The sequence below is a fragment of the Poromitra crassiceps genome (assembly GCF_964638095.1).
Source record: "Poromitra crassiceps genome assembly, chromosome: 13".
NCBI classification, from domain to species: Eukaryota; Metazoa; Chordata; class Actinopteri; order Beryciformes; family Melamphaidae; genus Poromitra; species Poromitra crassiceps.
This window is the reverse complement of record NC_139644.1, coordinates 2,890,291-2,912,482: the sequence shown is the minus strand read 5'-3', so window position 1 is coordinate 2,912,482 and position 22,192 is coordinate 2,890,291. Positions and strand designations below refer to the sequence as shown.

General features: G+C 43.3%; 2 protein-coding genes across 4 annotated transcripts in view; both read right to left on the bottom strand.

Annotated features, from left to right (window-relative positions):
• cdc27 (cell division cycle 27) overlaps positions 1-9,335 on the bottom strand; it is an 89,367-nt gene extending 80,032 nt beyond the window's left edge. For both annotated transcript variants that reach the window (XM_083649420.1, XM_083649421.1), the window contains exon 1: positions 9,209-9,335. In XM_083649420.1, the coding sequence (XP_083505546.1) occupies positions 9,209-9,235 (27 nt within the window). In that variant the 5' untranslated portion in view covers positions 9,236-9,335. The remainder of the gene's footprint in view (positions 1-9,208) is intronic.
• Positions 9,336-18,997: 9,662 nt separating this feature from the next.
• The window catches only part of scpep1 (serine carboxypeptidase 1), a 52,771-nt gene continuing 49,576 nt past the window's right edge, over positions 18,998-22,192 (bottom strand). For both annotated transcript variants that reach the window (XM_083648486.1, XM_083648487.1), the window contains one exon: positions 18,998-20,812. In XM_083648486.1, coding sequence (XP_083504612.1) covers positions 20,750-20,812 — 63 coding nt within the window. In that variant the 3' untranslated portion in view covers positions 18,998-20,749. The remainder of the gene's footprint in view (positions 20,813-22,192) is intronic.

The window sequence follows — 22,192 nt, the reverse complement described above, 5'->3', positions numbered from 1 at the left end:
TATTGAATGTGTCTAACCTATTTTACAGAACCCTTAGGTGGCGACAGCGCACTCCAGATGAGAGAAAGTAAAGTAAAACACACAGAAGAAGTCGTTGGGGAAAAGAAAATCGCATCGCATCCGTCCGTATGCAGCTGCTTCATTGAAGCATAACGTAGCTGTGCCCCTGCAGCAGCCAATCTGCTGTCACAATTGAGCACCTCCTGTCCGCTGCAACAGCCCATTCGCATGATCAGCCGTGGAGTTCTCAACTGGAAGCTGGTGACATACACGCGACTGTAAAAAAGCTGGATCTAGCGGACTTTTCAGTGCTGAGCACACGCAGAGCAAACGCACTCACAGCAGAGCCGAGCAGAGCAGAGAGATACTCCTCCCACAACGGGGGGGGGGGGGGGGAGGAGGAGGGGGGGAGGTGGGGCACGCAGGACACTACAGCATACAACAGACCCAGGCAGCTGCAGCATTACATCAGAAAATATTAGCAATGAGTCAATGATGTGCTTGAAATGCTTCCTTTCACAAAAGGGTCATTATCTCAGCTCGTAGAAAAAAGGGCTGTTTTTGGTCAAATCAAGCTATCTTCTCCGGCTCATAACTAAAGAATGGAAAATGGGATCAATAAACTTTTTTTTGCAGGTGATAGAAGAGAGTCTCATCGTTATTTGTGCGTGTTCAGTGTTTACATAGTAATTATTAAAGAAATTATATGACTGTTTTAAAATGCATTGCGGCCTATGTGGCACAGTACAGCACCTTTTGCCCAAGGGCCGTGGCACTCAAAGTGTTAAGAGGTGGCCTTCAAAACGCGAGCATCAGAGGCTCCCAGTACGTTTGGGGTTTTAATCAGTGCATACTGCATAGCCTCCAAACAATCCGTCTCTCGTTGTGAAACAATTTCTCCGAACTTGCATGTGTTAGACAGTAAAGATTAACGTTAATTGGTACTTTTCAATCGTCAATTAGACCGCTTCATGCCTGCATCTTTGGAACACGGTAAAAACTACCGTTTCATCATTCAGTGCGAGCGTATGCGTGTGTGTGGATGATGTAGGTGAAGAGAGGGAGGGAGAGAGAATGAGTGAGTGAGTGAAGAAAAAGTAATGTTTTAATATCAACCACAATGATTAATGCACTATGCAGGGGAACAACAACAACATGACTCCCCCACTGATGCAACCCCATGAAATTGTTACTTGCATTTGCGCTGCCCACCCACATGGCATGGCACGTGTTAAAGGGCACGTGCAACATTTTTTAACCATTTAACTGATAGTATTAATCGGTTAATGTTGAAACTATGGATGGGCATTTGAAGTAATTTAAATACTTGAGTACTCTCCTTCTATTATGAACGAGTAATCGGGTACTCGGGGGGGGCACGTGCAGACGTTTAATTTATAAAGTCACTGCGATCCCATTAGGCTGCGCCACTGCAATGCACATTTACTACAGCACAGAGGCAGGCGACTGAAGGAGTAGCTAGGCTATCACTACATCACTACCAATATTTAAAGGTGCAAAACAAATAACGTTAACACTACATATCCTGACCAGAGTTGGGGTCCGTTACTCAAAAAAGTAATATATTACACATAGGGCTGTGCGATTAATCGATTTTGAATCGTAATCGAATTAATTAGTTAGGACGATGTTAAAAAAATGAAAATCGTAAAATCGATTTTGACTTCAACTAGGGTAATTACGTTACGCGGGCGGCTCTCTCTCATGTACGCATGCTGCTACTTGTCCATTCTCCCCGCTGTAAAGTCTCTCTAGAGGCTGTGATACTGGCTACTAAAGACAGCAGCGCAATGGACTTATTTCAACACCAAACACCAAAAAGCACAGAGTGAGCACTGAGCGCAGCTTGTTGCACTGCGGGCTGTAGCCTACCAGATAAGATTGCCACAACACACTCACGCGCGCACAGTCGCACACGAACACAGACGTTATCACCGGACGATGAAACGTTGCCTTTACAGTTCACATAATAACAAAACAACACGTGAGGCCACTGAGTACTGATAGATTGGCTGTGTTCATGGCTGTAACGTAGCAGCCTCAGCTGACTCACCTGTCACTGTGTGTCTGAATTTCCCCCTAACTGCTATCGCAGTTCCACGCATTCCTGTTGTGACTTTGTGTTATTCTAGTACAGATATAACTCCGAGCACGGGTGGTCGCTTAGACACTGCTAATATAATTATGTCACGGAGGAACACGCAAATCCACCAGTGTCAAGTTAGCAAGCAACAGCCAGGAAGTTAAGCATAGCAGCGGCAAGCTAAAACAGGAAGTTGGGGTGTTCTGCCTTCAGAGTAAAAGCGTAAATTGTCAATTAGGGAAAAAAAGGGGGGAAAAGAGCTCTGTAGGGCAACAAATGTTTAGAGAAGTATAATAGTATAATAAATCGAAATCGAAATCGAAATCGAAAATCGAGTTTTGAGAGAAAAAATCGTCAATTTTAGTTTTAGGCAAAATCGCACAGCCCTAATTACACATTACACATTACTTTCAAAAAAAGTAATGCCTTACTTTACTTGATTACTCCCTGGAGAAAGTAATTTGTTACACTACTCGTTACATTACTTTTGCGTTACTCCGTAACATCGCCTGAGATGCATTGTCACGTAATTTGCCAGTTCACAATACAACATTAATCCTTACATATATGCCCATATATTAGCACAAATCTCTATCATAATAAGGTAGGTTGCAAAACTTTTCCTGTCTGATGGTGGCTGTCCGTTCCCTGCCATCTGTATTTTGCTCAATATGTTTCTGAAAAATGGCGATTTCATTCTACTGTTGAAACCATGGACCTATTATAAGATGGACTGGGCATCAGACTGGTTCAGTGAAGCCGCTGCATGTTAGATCGCCGCTCTGGCGGCTGAATCCAGTATTAGGTCACAAGGCCCGCCTCCCCATGTTAGTGGATGGGAAAATCAAAACCGAAATAATCACAGTATACGTCAGATAATTTTTTTCCAAAGGTGGTTTGTATCATTTTAGATAGTCATTATCATGCTAATGCCTGTGCAAGTGGTCATTTTTCTGATCAGTTTGTTTTTAAGTAGTTATTTGACATATAAAAAGGGATAAAAATGGATGATTGACAGCTGTGGCAGCCAGTCTCAAGCCGTCATTGGCTGGACAGGCTCTGCACATTATAGATCTATGTCATAGACAAGACACGCGGCTTCATCGTTATGTAACGCTGCCTGGATGTCGGGTGGCTCTGCTGGGTGTGTGGGGCCGGGAGATGGGCTCTTAGCCTGGGTAGTGCAGGCCTGGAGGTCGGGGTGGCTCATGGGTTGGCTGTGCTGGCTACCAGACATATCAATGGAGTGCAATAAAAATAACTTTGTTTTGAGAAAGGTGCGCGAGGAATTAACGTTGGTTGGCGACTGAAGTAAGTTCAGAAAATGTGTTTTACGATGTGCGTTACTCCAGCTACGTTATGGGTACACAATGGGTTTAACATGCAGGCTAGCAATGGCGTTAGCCGCTGTTTTTCATTATTTATCGGCTTAATATTACTATAACTTAACAACCGATAACGATAGCTGGAATAACACAATAATACACATATTTTCAGAACTGACCAGGTTGTCCAACTGACAGGAAATGTGTTTTATAACGTTAACTCCCGTCCCGGGTATATGGATGAGGCCTAGTAGTACACAAGCACCGTTAGCAGCTAGGGATGGGCATCGAATTTCGAATTTTCGAATAATCGTTGTTATTATCAAGATCGACTTTTATTATTGAAAGTCGAAATTCGTTTATTGGAAAAAAAAAAAAAAAAAAAAAAAAAATTTTGGTGAGTGAAATGTTGCATTGTCTCCCCTGATTCTAAGTATAGTCGAATCGCTTGGTTTGAGCAAGTAAAACAATTTTTATAAGCAACCTCTCCCTCTTCATGGGATTTCATCCGCCATTCATTTTTCCATAAACCTTGCTTAAAATGCTTATAAAAATTGTTTTACTTGCTCAAACCAAGCGATTCGACTATACTTGAAATCAGAGGAGACAATGCAACATTTCACTCAAAAAAAAAAAAAAAAAAAAAATCATTTTTTATTTTTTTTACATTTTTATTTTTATTTTCGAATTTCGATTAAAAGTCGACTTTGGCCAGCGAATTTCGAATAGTGTTTTTGCTAGAAATGCCCATCCCTATTAGCAGCATCACATACAAACAGACGTTTTATTTTTTGTAGGCTATTAAAGCAACAAACGTTTTTATATGCATATCTGGGGGAAATGCTTTGACTGTGGGGATGTTCGTTCTTCACAAGCTCCTCTCTTAGTAACGATATACCAGGCAATAGACCAGGCAGCCTGGCTCACGTCTAGGCTAACGTTAGGTTGGCCTGCCTAGCCTACACACACTACCAGGCGGGTACAACAACATAGCCTTGCGGTTAGATTAAACCAACATTTGCGCCAAAAGAAATGTAATCATAAAGTTAATCAAAATGCCACGGAAACATTAGGCTAATCAACACAGAGCTGTTGATCCGAGAATTTCCCCCAGTGAGAGGCTGAGCCAAGCAGCCCTGGCTCCTCTTGAGGGCTGAGAGCAGCCCGGAGGTCTGACTTGTCTGGCTGATACAACTCTCCGACAACGGAGAACGTTACAGGCTGCAGTACCCACAACACTATACCAGCAAACAACGTTGCGTAAAGCGTCAAGGTTAGAATTGTAAAACCAACATTTGCTCCAAAAGGAATTAAATCATAAAGTTAATCAAAATGCCACGAAAACATTAGGCTAGCTTAACACAGCAATGAGGCAGACCAGTGAGCCTGAGGGTGAGTGAGTGTGGCCTGCCTCCACTTCCGGCCCGCGCTGAGAGCACTCAGCAGGCAGAAGCCCGGAGGTCTAAAATCTCCGACAACCAAAATCAGATTTTCGTACAGGCATCATTTTGATAAACTGATCTCATAGTGGGAATCTTCCTGGTTACTTTTGGCGAGACAAAAAATATTACAACTTAAAGTGTAATATTTACAGAGCTAGACTGTATATAAATACACAACGCACTGTGCGCATTCTAGAAACAGCAGCTCTACATAAGAAAGTTCAGAGGGGCGTGGAGCTCTCAGAGGTTCTCAATCAAGGGAGCTACTGCGCAGACTCTGGTTCAGTGATCTGGCCGGATTTTGGCTTCAAAAAAACATACAGGGAGGAGATAGGGACACTCCCTCCATTCATATTATAACTCAATGGTTGAAACTGGCAACATTTCCTCTACCATGTAGGAGGAGGCAACACGCCTGTCCATCTCTGATTTTGATGTTACCTGGTGAAAAGAAAGCTTTTGCTGCTTGCTTGGGGTCGAGGCAGGCGACTCAGCTTGGGTCTGCAACCAGCTTTGTGTTAGCATGTTTCCACTGCAGATGCTTTGAGAGGTTTATGTCGTAGGCTACCGTAGCTAGCTGCTTCTGTCCAGGGCGTTTGCAGTTTCACATTCTTGTCCTTCCGCGCAACAAAAACTTGTTGTAGAAGACGGCGGCGCTTTTTGGCAGATTGCTGGCAGACTATTATGGAACATACCGCACTGCGCCCACTTCACTAGAACACGTTGTATTTACAAGGGGTATTTACAGACCCCATCGCTGTATGTGGGTTTCTCTTATGGTTTACGTTTACATTTAATTTAATTTTGTCCAATATTCAGATATTCCAGAATTGCATGTTGTGTTAAAATACATATTATTTATATCTAACACTCTTTAGCCTGATTTAATTGTAAAACAGAGTGTAAAAAGTTATGCAAAGCCTTCTGGGAAATTTAACCCGTGGAAGAGGAAAGTGGGCGGAGTTCCCAGCATGCCCTGGGGGTACTGTGTTTTTGTGTCAAATGTTTGTTTGTCAATGTGTTTTGGAGGTTAAAATGATTTATTGTTCTATATGCATGATGTTAGTTATCTGATAAGTTATGTGTCGACTAATAGTGCTGTTCTGCATGCTGATACAAAGTTGAAATATTGGCACCATGATTGATTCTGCTGTGCAGTTAAATGACCTGTCTGATGGGACACAGGATCTGCTATTAAAACGGAGATCTTTTCTCTCTATACTTATCTTGCTAGTACGCATGTAACGAGGTAAGCGTTTGATTAGTAACTGTAATGTGATTACTGCACTTAGGTACAGTAGTGCCTTACACTACTCGTTACCGACAAAAGTAATGTGATTACAGTAACGCGTTACTTTGTAACGCGTTACCCCCAACTCTGATCCTGACCCACAACGTGTGTGTGGAATTCAACAAGCTGACAGAAAACAGACAGAATTACTGTCGGATAATGTTAGATTCGTTTGGGCTGGGCTGTTTGGAACCTAACAGAGGGATAGAAACACGTGTTTCTATCTCAGCAGCCTATGCAGTGGAGCGAATTAATGGAAACATGCAAGTTGAATTTACAGTAAGTTGAAGACTTTACTCACATTGAGTTGAAAACAGGAAAGAATGTGAAGTTTATTCTTTCTCTTAACATTCACAAAACAATCAACTTCTGCTCCCTCCTCCCCTCCTCCTGCTTCTCTGAACTGGGTGTGTACTGGTGTGCTTGTTTAACACCACATGCACGTCCCCCGCACGGTCTTCTCCACACTCGTAGCTGTTGTTCTCTGATGGTGGCTTGAAGCCTATTCCGGCTCCACAACAAGGAGATACCAGCCACCATTTTCGTGACGAGTTGGGAAATCTTCTCTGCCCTCACAGCATCACAACAACGTTGTTACTGCTAGCAAACAAGGTCATGCGAAACTGGGAGGTGGGGCGAGTACCCGAACAGCTGAAACGTTACTCGAGTACTAACGTTCCCGCCCATCCCTAGTTGAAATGGTCAATTATCGGTTAAACGGTTATCGGTCAACATCCCTAACACACAAACACACACACCACGCAACATCTGATGATACAACACAATGTTGAGTTTTAGTATTATTCGCAATGGTCACTAACGTTACTGCCCTATAAGTTAATTTGGTGGAAGAGGGCCAAGTTTTCATGTTATTGAAATAAGTATTTGAAGAACATTGCAGATATATGATGTACATTAACGTTAGCTACAGCTAAGTGCAGAGTAGCTCCTTTTGTAACTGTTTGTCCACATATGATTTCATCATCTGCCATATAACAGTTCCTTATCCGTACATAGACTTCCCTGCGACTCTCACTCTCAAGCTGTCTAAATCAGCGATACATTATTTTTGACTGAGCTTTCGACCAGAGTGGCGATGTTGAGCGCTGTGACGGCTGGGAGCTCTAACCTGGAAAAAATAATATCACCAGCACAGAATTCTGATAAAAAGAGGCATTTATGAGCAGCATGGAGCTTTCAAACCCCTCCATCGAGAAGCAATGAACCCTTTTGCTCGTAGGTGGCTTTTAAATGTTTCTGTGCCACTTGTAAATACGTGCGTATCGCTGACAGTATTTAGACAGCTTGAGAGCGAGAGTCGCAGGCAAGTCTATGTACGGATAAGGGACTCTTGTAGGGTAGACGATCACGTGACGATGACGTCATACCCGGAAGAGTCAGAAAGGGGCTAAGTGCAGAGTGTCTGCTATAGATAGTATTCGATTAGCGTCATCACGGTCACTGCGGCCATGTTGTTGAAATAGCGCTGCAGCTCTCAAGTGACAGCCTATTAGAGCAACGTTTATAGGAAGCTACCCACCGTTAGCGTTACCTGTATCGTTCCTGTTGTGTTCGGATGGTGGCCTGCATTATACATGGCTGTAGTAGTGACAGCAATAAAGTCCCCTGGTTTGTTTCTATCTCTACCGTCCACAGACGTGAAGGGAGCGAGACTGAGAAATAGAATACACTGGCACAGGAGAGTGGATGTGTGGATAGTTAGGAGAGACAGGTGAAACTTTAGCCAGCTCCTCACAGCAAAGTCTGTTCACCTAGTTTGTTTCTTTTGTTTATCAACGGTAGCATACAAACAGCAGCTCTGGGGGTTTTATTGTTGTCATCACATCACTATTTTGTAACAGACCATAATGCAAAAGAAACGACAATAAGGCTGTATAGTCAGCTGCAGCGCTGTGCATGCAGGACGGTATGTCAACAATATGACGGCAGCGACCATGATGACGCTGATCAAATACTATCTATAGTGACTTTGAAAAGGCATGAAGTCATGCTGCACCGTGTAACGTTATGTTATGGTGTTTGGCTGAGAAGAGACAACATTAACATGACGTTTTATTAAGAGTTTGGCTTGGTGTGTTTTCTCCACTGAGGAGAGCGATGTTAACTAGGTTATCTGTAACGCTAGCTAGCTTAGCTTCGAGCTAAAGTTTAACTAGAGAGTTACACAGTAACCTCCACCAACCCAACAGACCACATCATGACAGGGCTGTTTACAATCAACACTAAGTTGCTGTTACAGTGTGCATTAAGAAGAAAACATTAAGCGGACAGATTGGTGTGTTTTCTGCACTCAAGACAACCCTGCTAGCTTAGCTTCGAGCTAACACGTTAACGTTCAGCAACGCAACCCACCACATCCAGCCTGATGACAGACAGTGCTGTTAACACACATACTATATTGTTAATATAGTTAACGTTAAGAAGCCGCAGGTCGGGCTCTGTCCAGGCCAGGGGCCGGGCTGTGTTAGCTGCAAAGGCCGGTGTTATGCCGAGTTCTGCATCCCCGCCGAGAATTGCATCCCCACTATATTTTGGGGCTGTTTTAACTTAAAAACAGGGATGCAAATCTCAGAAGGTACAAACCGCCGAGACTTGTATCCCCCTTCATAAAGCCAGAAGAGACCCCAGGCCTCGAGGTCACCTGTACCCGGATTTTAAGCACCAAAGTCGGCCTCCATGAGCCAGAAGAGAGCCCCAAGCATGGAAGTCATCTCGCCGCGGATTTATGCATCAAAGTCGGTCTCCGTGAGCCAGGACAGACCCCCTGGCCTGGAGGTCACGTCTACCCAGACAATTAGCTATATCATTATTGGAGGGGAGCAGGCCCTCAGAGACCGGTGTGCAGCTTATTAGCACTGTTAGCTGTTATTAAATATGAGTAGCTAGTAGCTACAGCTGGAACGTTGCTAGCTAAACAGCGTAGTGGTCGGCTGTAACGTTACCGTGTTAGCAGCAGACTTTAGCTCAAAGCTAAGCTAGCTAACATTACAACAACACGGACACACGGTGCGGTGTCTGGACGTACCTGGACGGGTTCCTGCAGCACCGTCATCTCTCTCCCTCTGTCCTCTCTGTGTGTCTGTGTCTGCTCCTCTCTTCTCTCCAATCTCTGTAGCTATTAGCTAACGTTAGCCTCTCCTCTCCAGGCGCAGGTTTGAACACCGTGGTGACCGTTAGGAGCCGAGCACAGCCGAAGGTTCCCGACTGATTTAACGTCATCAGTGTGCCACGATTCAGATGACTCCGTCGAGTTGAGACGCAGTGCCACTGTATGGAGGGTGGATCGTGCCTAAATCAAATACAATACACACATTGAAATACTATGCACACATTGAAATACAATACACATATTGGAAATACAATACATATAGGCCTATTGAAAATACAATACACATCTGAAGAATACAATACATATGTAACAATAAATACAATACCGAAATGCTTAAATACAATACACATATTGAAAATACAAAACACATCTCGAAAATACAACAACTGTATTGTATTTTCGATATGTCATATGTGTATTGTATTTCGATATGTGTATTGCCTTTTCAATATGTGTATTGTATTTCAATGTGTGTATTGTATTGAATTTTGACATGGGTGATTCGTGCCATAATCAAATACAATACACACATTGAAATACAATACACACATCGAAATACAATACACATATCGAAATACAATACACATATCGAAAATACAATACACATATCGAAAATGCAATACAGTTGTATTTTCGAGATGTGTATTGTATTTTCAATATGTGTATTGTATTTAAGCATTTCGGTATTGTATTTATTGTTACACATGTATTGTATTCTTCAGATGTGTATTGTATTTTCAATGTCAGTCAGGAATGTTTCCCGTGTTTTCGTTCCCCCATAGAAATGCAGCAGTAGGCAGCCTACCTAACCCCACCAGTCGCTACGAGTTAGAGAAAAAATAAGAAGCATGGTCATACCAAAAAAAATATTCAAAGAAGTAGGCTACTTGAAGAAACTTGCCGGATCGATAACATTAGGTCCTACAGTACAGCACTTTGGTTCCTACGTTCCGGCCATAGCCGGAAGTCACGGAGCAAGGTTTTACCATCCAGACTACTTTCTACTAACCTGACGCTGCCAGATGGATGGTTTAGCTTCCCATTACGTTTCACTAAATTACGTCAAATTCGTCAGACTCAGTGGGTCAGACATTAGACAGACAGCAGTTCCGCTTGCTAGCCTGCATGAAAGACACCACTGTGTGTTTATGTTTTGTAATATAGTCTGGTCTATATATAGGCTATGGCACAAATGAGGGGTCCACGTGCACCTCCCTTATATATTTTTTTCTAGTCTGGATTGTTGGCATCCATAGGACCTCTAAAATAAAGATTTTGATTAGCCTATACCAAGAAAAAAACTGTCCAAAATGTGTTTTTTTCATGTTTTATTACCCCTATGAGACCCGTGGGATTGCCGGCAGGAACGCCGGTGAGACTGTCTTTCAGAGACTGTGGCACACTCAAATTTTGAGCTAGGGCAAAGATAAAGATACCATTTGAAACTAGACAACCTAAGATTTGCAATGAGGCCAAGCTTGTCATGCTAGCTTCTCGGCAAGGGGGCTAAATAACCAATGATTGAAAAGTTCGACAACATTTTGATGAGGGGAAAAACGGCCATCACCATTTTCCAAATGGTCTCTTGACCCTCACCCCAATATATCTGAATGGAAATAGTTTATATGGGTACCCACAAGCCTCCCCTGCACAGACCTGCCAAATTTATGCTCATCTCATCCAGTTTTGGGCAAGAACCACACTGTCTTGTGCATGCAGTAGGCCTAGAGAAGTGTCATTTTCGCCTATTGCAAAAATGGTGTATTTGACCATTTCTGCATACTGGGGTCCCTAAAGAGTCTTGGAATTTCATAAATTGGGTATGACTGGACATCTGAGACTCTTATGGATTCAATAAGCCCAATTGTCGGCTATTCTATGTGCCGACAGCCCGCAATGCCGATATCCCACAAGCAGAACCAGCTGAGTGAGGCAGCGTACAGCGTGTCGGTGGACCGGCTGGAACTAACCTCTCCCAGCCCCCACGCCTAAACCTAACTTCCCCCAGGGTGCCCTGTCTATGTGCCGACAGCCCGCCATGCCGATATCCCACAAGCAGAACCAGCTGAGTGAGGCGGCATGCAGTGTGTCGGTGGACCGACACGCTGATGAGAGCTAACCTCTCCCAGCCCCCACGTCTCTAAACCTAACCTCTCCCACCCCTGCCTAAGCCTAACCTCCCCCAGACCCTAACCCTAAACCTAACCTCTCCCACCCCCCACGCCTAAACCTAACGTCGGCATTGCTGGTGGTCGGCATAGCGGGTGGACCCCTCCCCGAGACCCTAACCTCTCCCACTCCCCACGCCTAAACCTAACCTCCCCCATCCCCCATGCTTAAACCTAACCTCTCCCACCCCCATGCCTAAACCTAACCTCTCCCACCCTCCACACCTAAACCTAAACTCTCCCACCCCCCCCACGCCTAAACCTAACCTCCACCAGACCCTAACCTCTCCCACCCCCCACGCCTAAACCTAACCTCTCCCATCCCACACGCCTAAACCTAACCTCCCCATGCCTAAACCTAACCTCCCCCACACCTAAACCCTCCCACCCCCACCGCCTAAACCTAACCTCTCCCAGCCCCCACGCCTAAACCTAAACTCTCCCACCCCCCACGCCTAAACCTAACCTCTCCCAGCCCCCATGCCTAAACCTAAACTCTCCCACCCCCACACCTAAACCTACCGTTGGATGCTTGATGAGTTGGGAGTGAGAAATGTGTTGGGCTGTTGGCACTGCAGGTAAGTTAAGCTAAGATAAGCTATTCATGTCTGATCTTAGTCCATGGGCCAAAGGCCAAACTTTCACTTATTGGTATCACTCAAGGTGGCAAAATCTAGTCACATTTTTTGAAAAGGTACATGTCCATAGATGATATTTTGGTATGATAACCTTTGCTAAGTGGTAGCTTTGTCACAGTTATCAGCACATGAAGTTAACCACCCCCTGCAATAAATTGGTATCTAGGCGCTGGTGCATATCCTACTTTAGGCTCATTTTCAGGACCTTTACTCATGTTTTATGAAGGCATGTTTGGTCTAATTTTAAAGGGTAGACTCATAGGTTCATTTAAGCACAGTTGTGAGTTTGTCTAATAAACATAGAGGTCACATGGGCTCTTTAAAGTGTCAACAACATTTGTTTTTCCACCATTTCCGCCAAAACTATAGTCTTTATTTGAGCATTGTGACATGTAGGAACATCACTGACACAAATAACAAAACCTGAAATACTCACAGGACTGTAACAATTTAGGAAATGTATAATCCTCCCATATTATCCCACCATGAAGGCTGATTGTGGGCCTTAAAGCAGAATATTAACCCGGGCCAGAATTTTCACTAATTGGTACCACCCAAGTTGGCAAATTCCCAAACAGCAGAAAGTGACCAGCCTCAACGACTGGCGCCCAATAGCCCTCACGCCCATAGCCAGCAAATGCTTCGAAAAGCTGGTTATATCACAGATCCGCCCCACACTCTCCCCGGACCACGACCCACTACAATTCGGATACCGCCCCAACAGGAGCACAGCGGATGCAGTAGCACACGTGCTCCACGCCGCCCTCTCCCACCTGGAGGGGAAGGACACCGATGTGAGAATGCTGTTCGTGGACTACAGCTCAGCATTCAACACCATAGTACCCTCCAGGCTGGTAAGCAAACTCAAGGATCTGGGACTGAGCACAGCAATGTGTGACTGGATCCTGGACTTTCTAACAGACCGCCGCCAGGTGGTGAGAGTGGGCAACCTCACCTCCTCCCCACTGACCATCAGCATAGGAGCGCCACAGGGGTGTGTCTCCAGCCCCTTCTGGTATGACCTCTACACCCACGACTGCGTGGCGACTCAAACTTCGAACACCATCGTGAAGTTTGCAGACGACACAGCAGTCGTGTCGTCTTACCAGCCTCCAGGCTGGTAAGCAAACTCAAGGATCTGGGACTGAGCACAGCAATGTGTGACTGGATCCTGGACTTTCTAACAGACCGCCGCCAGGTGGTGAGAGTGGGCAACCTCACCTCCTCCCCACTGACCATCAGCATAGGAGCGCCACAGGGGTGTGTCTCCAGCCCCTTCTGGTATGACCTCTACACCCACGACTGCGTGGCGACTCAAACTTCGAACACCATCGTGAAGTTTGCAGACGACACAGCAGTCGTGGGGCGGATCTCCAGGAGCGACGAGACAGCCTACAGAAAGGAGGTGGAGGCCCTGGAACAATGGTGCCAGGACAACCACCTCTCTCTGAACGTCTCCAAGACAAAGGAGATCATTGTAGACTACAGAAGGGGGGGGGGGCGCACCCCCCCCCCCCCCAATCACCATCAACGGCACAGTGGTGGAAAGGGTGGACAGCTTCAAGTACCTGGGAGTCAATATCCACCAGGACCTGACATGGGCCAACCACACCGCCACTGTTGTCAAAAAGGCCCAACAGCGACTACATGGACTCAGGCGCCTGAAGAAATTCGGGCTAAGGCCAAAAATCCTCAGGGACTTCTACAGAGGCACCATTGAAAGCCTGCTGACTGGCTGCTTCACCACCTGGTACGGGAACTGCACCACCATGGACCGCAGGGCGCTAAGAAGGGTGAGGCGCGTGGCCCAGCACGTAACAGGATGTGAGCTGCCAGAACTGCAAGATCTGTACAACCAGCGGTGCCTCAGGAGGTCCCTGAAGATCATCAAAGACACAAACCCCCCCCACAACAGTCTGTTCTCCCTGCTACCCTCAGGGAGGAGATACAGGGTCCCAAGAGCACGCACAAATCGCTTGAGGGACAGTTTCTTCTCGCAGACGAGACTCCTTAACATATACAAATAGTGTAGTAGCCGTACTGTACCGCACTGCAGCTGCTACCATCACGTATGACTAATGTTCAATAGTATGTTTAATTAGGTATATGCTATTTGCACCTAACAGAATGTTATTATGTTTAATTATGTTTAAAGTATGTTCATGCCATTTGCACATATGTGCAGTGAATACGCCACTGTCTGTGGCGTGTCTTAATGCTTTATTGCTTGTTGCCTCTTGTTTTCTTTGTTGTAACGAGTCTACAGCACAAGAATTTCACACGTGATACTTGTACTACGGAGTGACAATAAAAAATCTTGAATCTTGAAATTCTAGTTTTGTATTTTGAAAAGGTCTGTACCTTTAGATGATATTTCAATTTGATAAACCTTCCCAAGTGGTATATTAGTCACAGTTAACCCTCAATGACACCAAACGTTTATCCAAAGAAAGAAACAATCTTGTCACTTTATTTGAACAGAACACCACTATCACAAATATAATATTAAACAGTCTATTTTATTTCTTCTTTTTTCCAAAGTTTTTATCCCCCATTAGTGCTTTTTTTTTTTTTTTTTTATCCTGTTTGCTGCTCCACCCTCTGCCGATCTGGGGAGAGCTGAAACTGGCTCTATGCTTCCTCCGAGACATGGGCAGTTAGCCAGCCGCTTCTTTTCACCTGACAGGGGAAGCTTCACCGGTAGGACATAGCACGTGGGATGATCACGCTATTCCAATGAGTTCCCCTCCCTCCGAACAGGCGCCCCGAACGACCAGAGGAGGCACCACTTCAGTGACCAGGATATTGCATGTTTTGGTGAGGGGTTCCTATATGAAGGAAACCCCCAGGGGGCACGGGGAGAACATGCAAACTCCACACAGAAAGGCCCTTTTGACGACCCCACCCGGGCGGTGGGCACTCGAGGACATTTGGTGCAGAACAGCAGGTAGCAAAAATTGTTGGCATCACATACACTGGATGACGGTGCATACGTCCTGCAGACAAATGATTCCATATTGGAAAGATTATGGTACACCAGACAATTGAGGAGACCATAAACAAGGACAATCAGACTGCTGGAGGAACCAAGGGTTTGCCTGAAAACTGGTGCAGTCACTTCAGACAGAAGTCAGTATCTGAGGCAGCTCAGGAACATGAGAGGCAACAAGTCCACAGACTGTTTCAGTCATTACGATCTACAGAAGGATAGGGCAGATGTGAATGCCTTTGTAGAGCTTATGGAGAAAAGCTGGGTAAACCCTCTAGGTCCAGATCAGTCTAATATCATCAGTCTTTCCACAGGAATTGCTGTGTCACCAAGTCAAGTCAAGTTTATTTGTATAGCCCTAATTCACAAGCATGTCTCAGAGGACTTCACATAAAATATGTCTAGCTAATTCTAGCTGACACAACAGTACTAGCAATTACAGTAGTAATAATAACACATTGAACAATCATAGGATAGAGAAAGAGTAACCAGCAACCAAGTTCCATGACAAAGTGGGGAAAAGAAGAATCTGAATACATTCTCAGGCATCACAAAAAGAGATAGAGGAAACCACACACAAAACAAGGAGCTGGTCTTGAAAGCAGATAGAAATATTTTTGGGCATATGATCATTGCTTCACAAAGTAAAGATCTGCACATTGAAGATGTCCTGGCTCATGGTCCACTGCCTTGGTCACTTTCAATCCAGATGTCTCATTGCGGAAACCCAACAAAGCCGCTGCACTCGCTAGCGAGTTAGAGAAATCAACATTAGCAGTTGAAGATATTGGAGACCACACATGCTGAAAGATGATGGTAAGACTTTTGGAGAGATTGCTGGTTCTGTGTTGAACCTAGCGTTGCATGAAGGAGAAAGAGTAACAGTTACTCTTTCTCTCTCTTTCAGTTACTCAGTAACTGAATAGATGTGTTGTTTGATGTGTACTGGAAAACATCAATCAAGAATGGCGAGAGATGCAGTTGTGGTTCAGCAAGTAGCACTCAATGGAAGAACATTTCCCCAGGACACAATGTCGTGCAGTGGAGAAAGCTTTTAAGTAATCCAGACAGCAAAACTGCCTTGATAACATTCATCGTGGAGCCAGTGAAAGCTGCCACAGAACCGGGTAAAGCTTCAGGACAAGCAGCCATTTGCAACCAGTGGAGAGACATGCTATTGTCTCAACAAAAAAGATTGTAATGTTGTTGAAGAGCTAAAGTCTTCCCATGAGGAGGCGGATACCCGTATGCTCCCCCTGGATGTAGAAGTTGCCGTGACCCTGGATGACTATGATGATAATGATGAATAAAACAGAATATGAATACTGTTTAATATTATATTTGTGATAGGGGTGATGATAAAGATCATTGGTTAAATAAATGATTGAAAGTTCGAATTCTTGATTTTTTTCTATCACATGTTCTGTTCAAATAGAGTGACACGATTCTCTTTCTTTGGATCAACGTTTGGTGTCATTGAGGGTTAACTGTGACTAATATACCACTTGGGAAGGTTTATCAAGTTGAAATATCATCTAAAGGTACAGACCTTTTCAAAATACAAAACTAGAATTTGTCAACTTGGGGGATACCAAGTAGTGAAAATTCTGGCCTGCGGGTTCATATTCTCCTTTAAGGCCCACAATCAGCCTTCATGGTGGGATAATATGGGAGGATTATACATTTCCTAAATTGTTACAGTCCTGTGAGTATTTCAGGTTTGGTTATTTGTGTCAGTGATGTTCCTACATGTCATAATGCTCAAATAAAGACTATAGTTTAGGCGGAAATGGTGGGAAAACGAATGTTGTTGACACTTTGAGGAGCCCATGTGACCTCTATGTTTATTAGACAAACTCACAACTGTGCTTACATGAACCTATGAGTCTACTCTTTAAAATTAGACCAAACATGCCTTCATAAAACATGAGTAAAGGTCCTGAAAATGAGCCTAAAGTAGGATATGTACCAGCGCCTAGAAACCAATTTATTGTAGGGGGTGGTTAACTTCATGTGCTGATAACTGTGACAAAGCTACCACTTAGCAAAGGTTATCATACCAAAATATCATCTATGGACATGTACCTTTTCAAAAAATGTGACTAGATTTTGACACCTTGAGTGATACCGATATCTGGTCTGGCCCATGGACTATTAGTCCCCAGAGTAGCCATTTCATTGTAGTGAGACACTTTTTTTAAACTAGACCTCACTGTATGAAAAGCAATAACCTATGGCTACCTCTAGGACAGGGGTTTTCAAAGTCTGAGACTGGGCCTCCTCCCATAAAAAGGAGCCCCCCTCATTTAACTCCTGGATGCTTATGGTATCATGCTTTTGTTATTTGATCCCATAGACACTCAACAATCCATGATAGCCTGCTATTGCTGTTTGACATACTTCAGACTACACCAAATACATAAAAAGGTCTGTCTGAAAGCATTTATTTGCTTCTGACTCTGGGAAAGTCAAATTCCCCCAAGTACTGTATCTCTGAAGTGTCTATTTAACCAAATAACACACATTTAGGCTATTCTATGAGATCTCCTTTTAATAATGAATATATTTTTTCACTTTATAATTTGACTGAGCCTCCCCTGAAACTGCTTGAAAACTCCTGCTCTAGGAGATTCATTGCATAATGAACCTTTGCAACCACAAACTAGAGACCTGGGGCATTCAGACAATGCATGACTTTATTGTTTCTGAGCAATTTCTAAAACAGTGCTCTAGTAGAGGAAGCTTAAGCTCTAATAGTCCTCTTCATCATCATTCAAGTCAGCCTCAATAGTCTCATCTTGCTCTTCTTCCTCTTCGCTATCAGTCTCCTTATCAAGTACTGTATGTCAATCAGAGATGGGGGCATGATGGGTCCGGCGGGCAAGGGGTTCAAGTACTCCCTCCTCATTCATACCCCTCATGAAAAAGTACTACTGAATCACTACACAAAACCTATTTTTGTAGTAGTGGCTATGTAGGAATGGTGCAGTGAATCTGTAGTTTATACACTACTCACGACACACCAGTACAGTTATGTAGCAAAACAGTAGTGTTTCCAGTAGGCTAGTAATCAAGCAGAGAATTTTGCTACTTGGTGTTAGTAGTAAAAAAAACTGTTAAAACACTACTGCTTCACTACGCAGGCATTTAAATAGTAATCATGTAGGTTCTACTACTACTACTATACTACTTGTATAGTGAATAAGTAGTCACAACACTACAGCAACACTACACATATTTTAAGTAGTGATCATGTAGAGGTTCTACATACTTGCTTGGCTTTGACTGGCTTTCTATTCAGGGAGCAATTCGAACAATGGGCCATGTGAAAAATGGAGAGAAGCTTTGGGGTGTTTTATGTTTGCTTCCTCTTTACATTGGGGATCATATCAAGAATCCAATATACAGTCAATGATCCAGTTAAAGGCGGGGTGGGGGATTGATATCCGATGCAGTTTGTGTTGATTACCTTTTTGTGTGGGGAAAATTGTAAAACTCAAATATATTGTAAAAAAAAAAAAAACAGTTGACAACCACATTTGGTGGCAATTGTGCCTAAAACAGGGAAATAGTCTAGCTGATTTGTGCACCAAAAATCTGCTCTTTGAACTCTTAACTATTCCTTCATACTTTAAGCTAGAAACTCCATTCAAACTTCAAATGATTCAAATCACTCCCTGTATATGTGAACTGTGGAATACACCTGTTTGACGGGACGTATTTCTCAACATTTACAAGATGGTTAATGTACATTGCCAAGTCATATGGGAATCCCCACTCAAATAGGTCATGGCCCAAACGACAAGGGAGACCTGGACTACACACATGAAATTATTTCAGGTTATTGAGAACAGAGTTACAATACAATACAATATAATAAAATACAGTAGAAATATACCAAATTACAAAATACAGTAAAAATATTGTTTTATAGTAATACTACAGTATTGTTCCATATGATGTAAATTACATTGCAGTACAATTACAGTAGTTTATCATAAATTGACATACAGCAACTTGCTGGCAACTGTGCTGCCAGTATTAACCTACTGTAAAAATACAAGGAAATCGTTGCAGTTGCAATCATAGCAGCAGTTCTTTCTAGTTTGTGTGATTTGTCCCCCATCCAGTTACACCATAACTACCTACAGTAAATCTCATAATTACAAAAGTGTCACCCCTTAATTCCTTGACTTCTTGTGGTGTATAGCAGTACCCCATAATTATAAACCAGTTACACGGTAATTAGCAGACTGTAAAATAATTAGCATGTTTCTAAATTGTGTTGTTGGATTAACAGTAGGGCTGGGCGATTAATCGAATTTTAATCATGATTACGATTTGGGCTGTCCACGATTATGAAAACAAGATAATCGACATACAACGATTTTGCGGCTCTTGTCACTCTCGTTCTGTCTTGTGTTGTAAAACGAGCGCACCCCTTCCTTTGCAGCGGTGTGCTCGGCCCCTCCCCCAAAGCCCAAAACACACACACACACCGCTCGAGTTGGGAATGCCTGTCATGTGAACAGAGAGCCACTGCATGTTTTCGTGGTAGCACAAGAATAAGATGAGAGAAGTCACAGAAAGAGAGCCGCTGGTCGAGAGGAGAGGTAAAACAACGTATGTGGGGTGGAAACACTAGTATGGTTTCGCCGAGTTTAAGGTCCACACATCAAGAGCGATGCGAATAAAGCACGGAATTGCGATGCGAGTTTTGACCCACCTGTCAATCACAGCCACAGACTTGGAACAAACAGCGCAAGATATGCGCGGTCGTGGCAGCACATAACCTCTCCCTCTTTGTTTAATCACTTGAAATCCACTCACAAAGTGGTCTATGACCAAGCAATAAACGCTAAACGAACAAAAATACAAAGCCCCATCTAGTTACTGCCACCGCATACAGTCATCGATTCAGTCACTCTTTACAATGCGACCGCATATTCAACAGCTAACGAGCTCACAGATAAACATTAACAATAGCCTATTATGAACCTAAACGACGATAGTCGATTTGGATAAAAGCATCTGCCAAATGAGTAATTTAATGTAATGTAAACGAACGTTACTAGCGTTCTCATTTGGTTAGTTTTGAGGTTTAAGGACTACTAGTTCAGATGTTTACCAACATATTGAATGTAGATTAATAGTTGCAGTTGGTTGTGGCAGTTCACTGCAACATAGTAGGCCTACATATACTGTATATTTATTTTAGTTTTTATTTTATTTCTAAATCTTTGCACTTTTATTATTTATTTTCACTTATTTATTTTCAATTATATCTAAAATCCAAAGACATCCAATGTTAAATAAAAAGCCAGTGTAAATGTTCAATAAATTCATCATGTTCTCAATGTCAATGAGTAATCGTGTTAAATAATCGTGATCTCAATATCAATCAAAATAATCGTGATTATGATTTTTGCCATAATCGTGCAGCCCTAATTAACAGTGAGAGTCCGTGATCTATTTGATGCTGCAACAGAAAATTAACCAACAATAGCAACCAAAAAAAGAAGACGTTATTATTGCAATGGCCAAAATCTACACAAATCAACCTTATAATCAAAGAAGACAGAGATATTATTGATTTGGCTTAGCAGAGAGTGGTGTACCATCCTGTAGGTCATGTGGTCACTTTGATTGTCCAGCTGGTGGATCACAGCTGCTGGGTGATCATCTTCAACATCTGGAAGGCCATTGGTCCCTGGTCTGAGGGAATCTGTCAGGAATATCAAAGAAACGGCAGAAATGTTTACATTCAGATTAGATGATAGGCCGGGAGCCAGCCCAACTCCTCAGCATGTTTTCTGCTACCTTCCCACCCCCCACTATTTCACTTTCTCCTATTATCTTATACCTTGGGCTATCTCAAGGTGTAGGGACAATGTTCAACTCAGGGCTGTTTGATCTCAGGGGCCCAAAAACCCTTTTTTTGGGACAAAAATCATGTAAATGCAAATAATAAGGTACAATTTACTACAATGGTGCAATGGCATAAATAGTCATGCATACATGACATTTTGCAGGAAGTATCCTAGAACATAGGGGGAAGTAGCAAAATAAGATTCTGGGGCTTGCTGCAATTCTATTTTAAAATGTCACCCACAAAAATACAAAAAAATACTGTCCGTTTTACAAATCCACCTCAAAAATCATTATTTTCCAGCACTTTATGTTGAATATCACTTCCTCACTTGTATTTAGAAAACTGCCCAAGTTCATAAGCTTCAATTTGAGCACAAGATGAACTTCCTACCTCAAAAAATGACACTTGCTGTGGCTGAAAATCTGCACTCTACCTCAAATCAGAGAAAACAGCATTTTCAGTCACTGCAGTCGTCCAGGTGATGTGGAAATGATGTTCACTTTTTCATAAAAGCATGAAACTTGGTGTACTTGTACAGTTTGGGGCTCTGAACATTTTCAGAAAGGGAGCCATGTGGCCAATGCCTTGTGGTGGCCATGGCAGCCATTTTACCTTCGGCCCTAACCGAATTATGCATTTTGCATCATATCTCCTGAACCACACATGATAACACAGAAAAGGTGATGTCTACCCCTATGTTTTGATGGTCAAAGAGCAGAGCATGTGAGAGCATGTGAGCGGAGCGGAGCGGTGATAATTATACGGCTGCATGTTTCTCTTCCTTCTCGTCTCGCAGCAGCTGGCAAGAAAATAGTGGGCGTGCACATGAAGTAAGCCAAGTCTTATTGGAGCGGACATCACAGTGCATCACAGTAGAGGCTGTCACTCATCCAAATCACGTTAAATCTGCGAGGGATATATATAGCACCTGGATTACATATATGTTTCACATAGGGTTGTGTTTTGATATCTATGTTTTATTTTGTCCAATATTGAAATGTTGTGCTAACATAAACATTATTTATATCTACCACTTTCCCTATTTAGGCTGATTTGGTTGGTATTTCTTGTCGAAATGTATTAGCCTCAATGCATGCTGGGAGATTTCACATGTGGCTCAATTAGCCACGCACCGATGCATTCTGTTTCGAACATGTGATCGAAACTGGAGTGGGACTGAGCGGTACTGAGCGGGTGCTCCACGCTCCGCTCACATGCTCTGGTCAAAACACA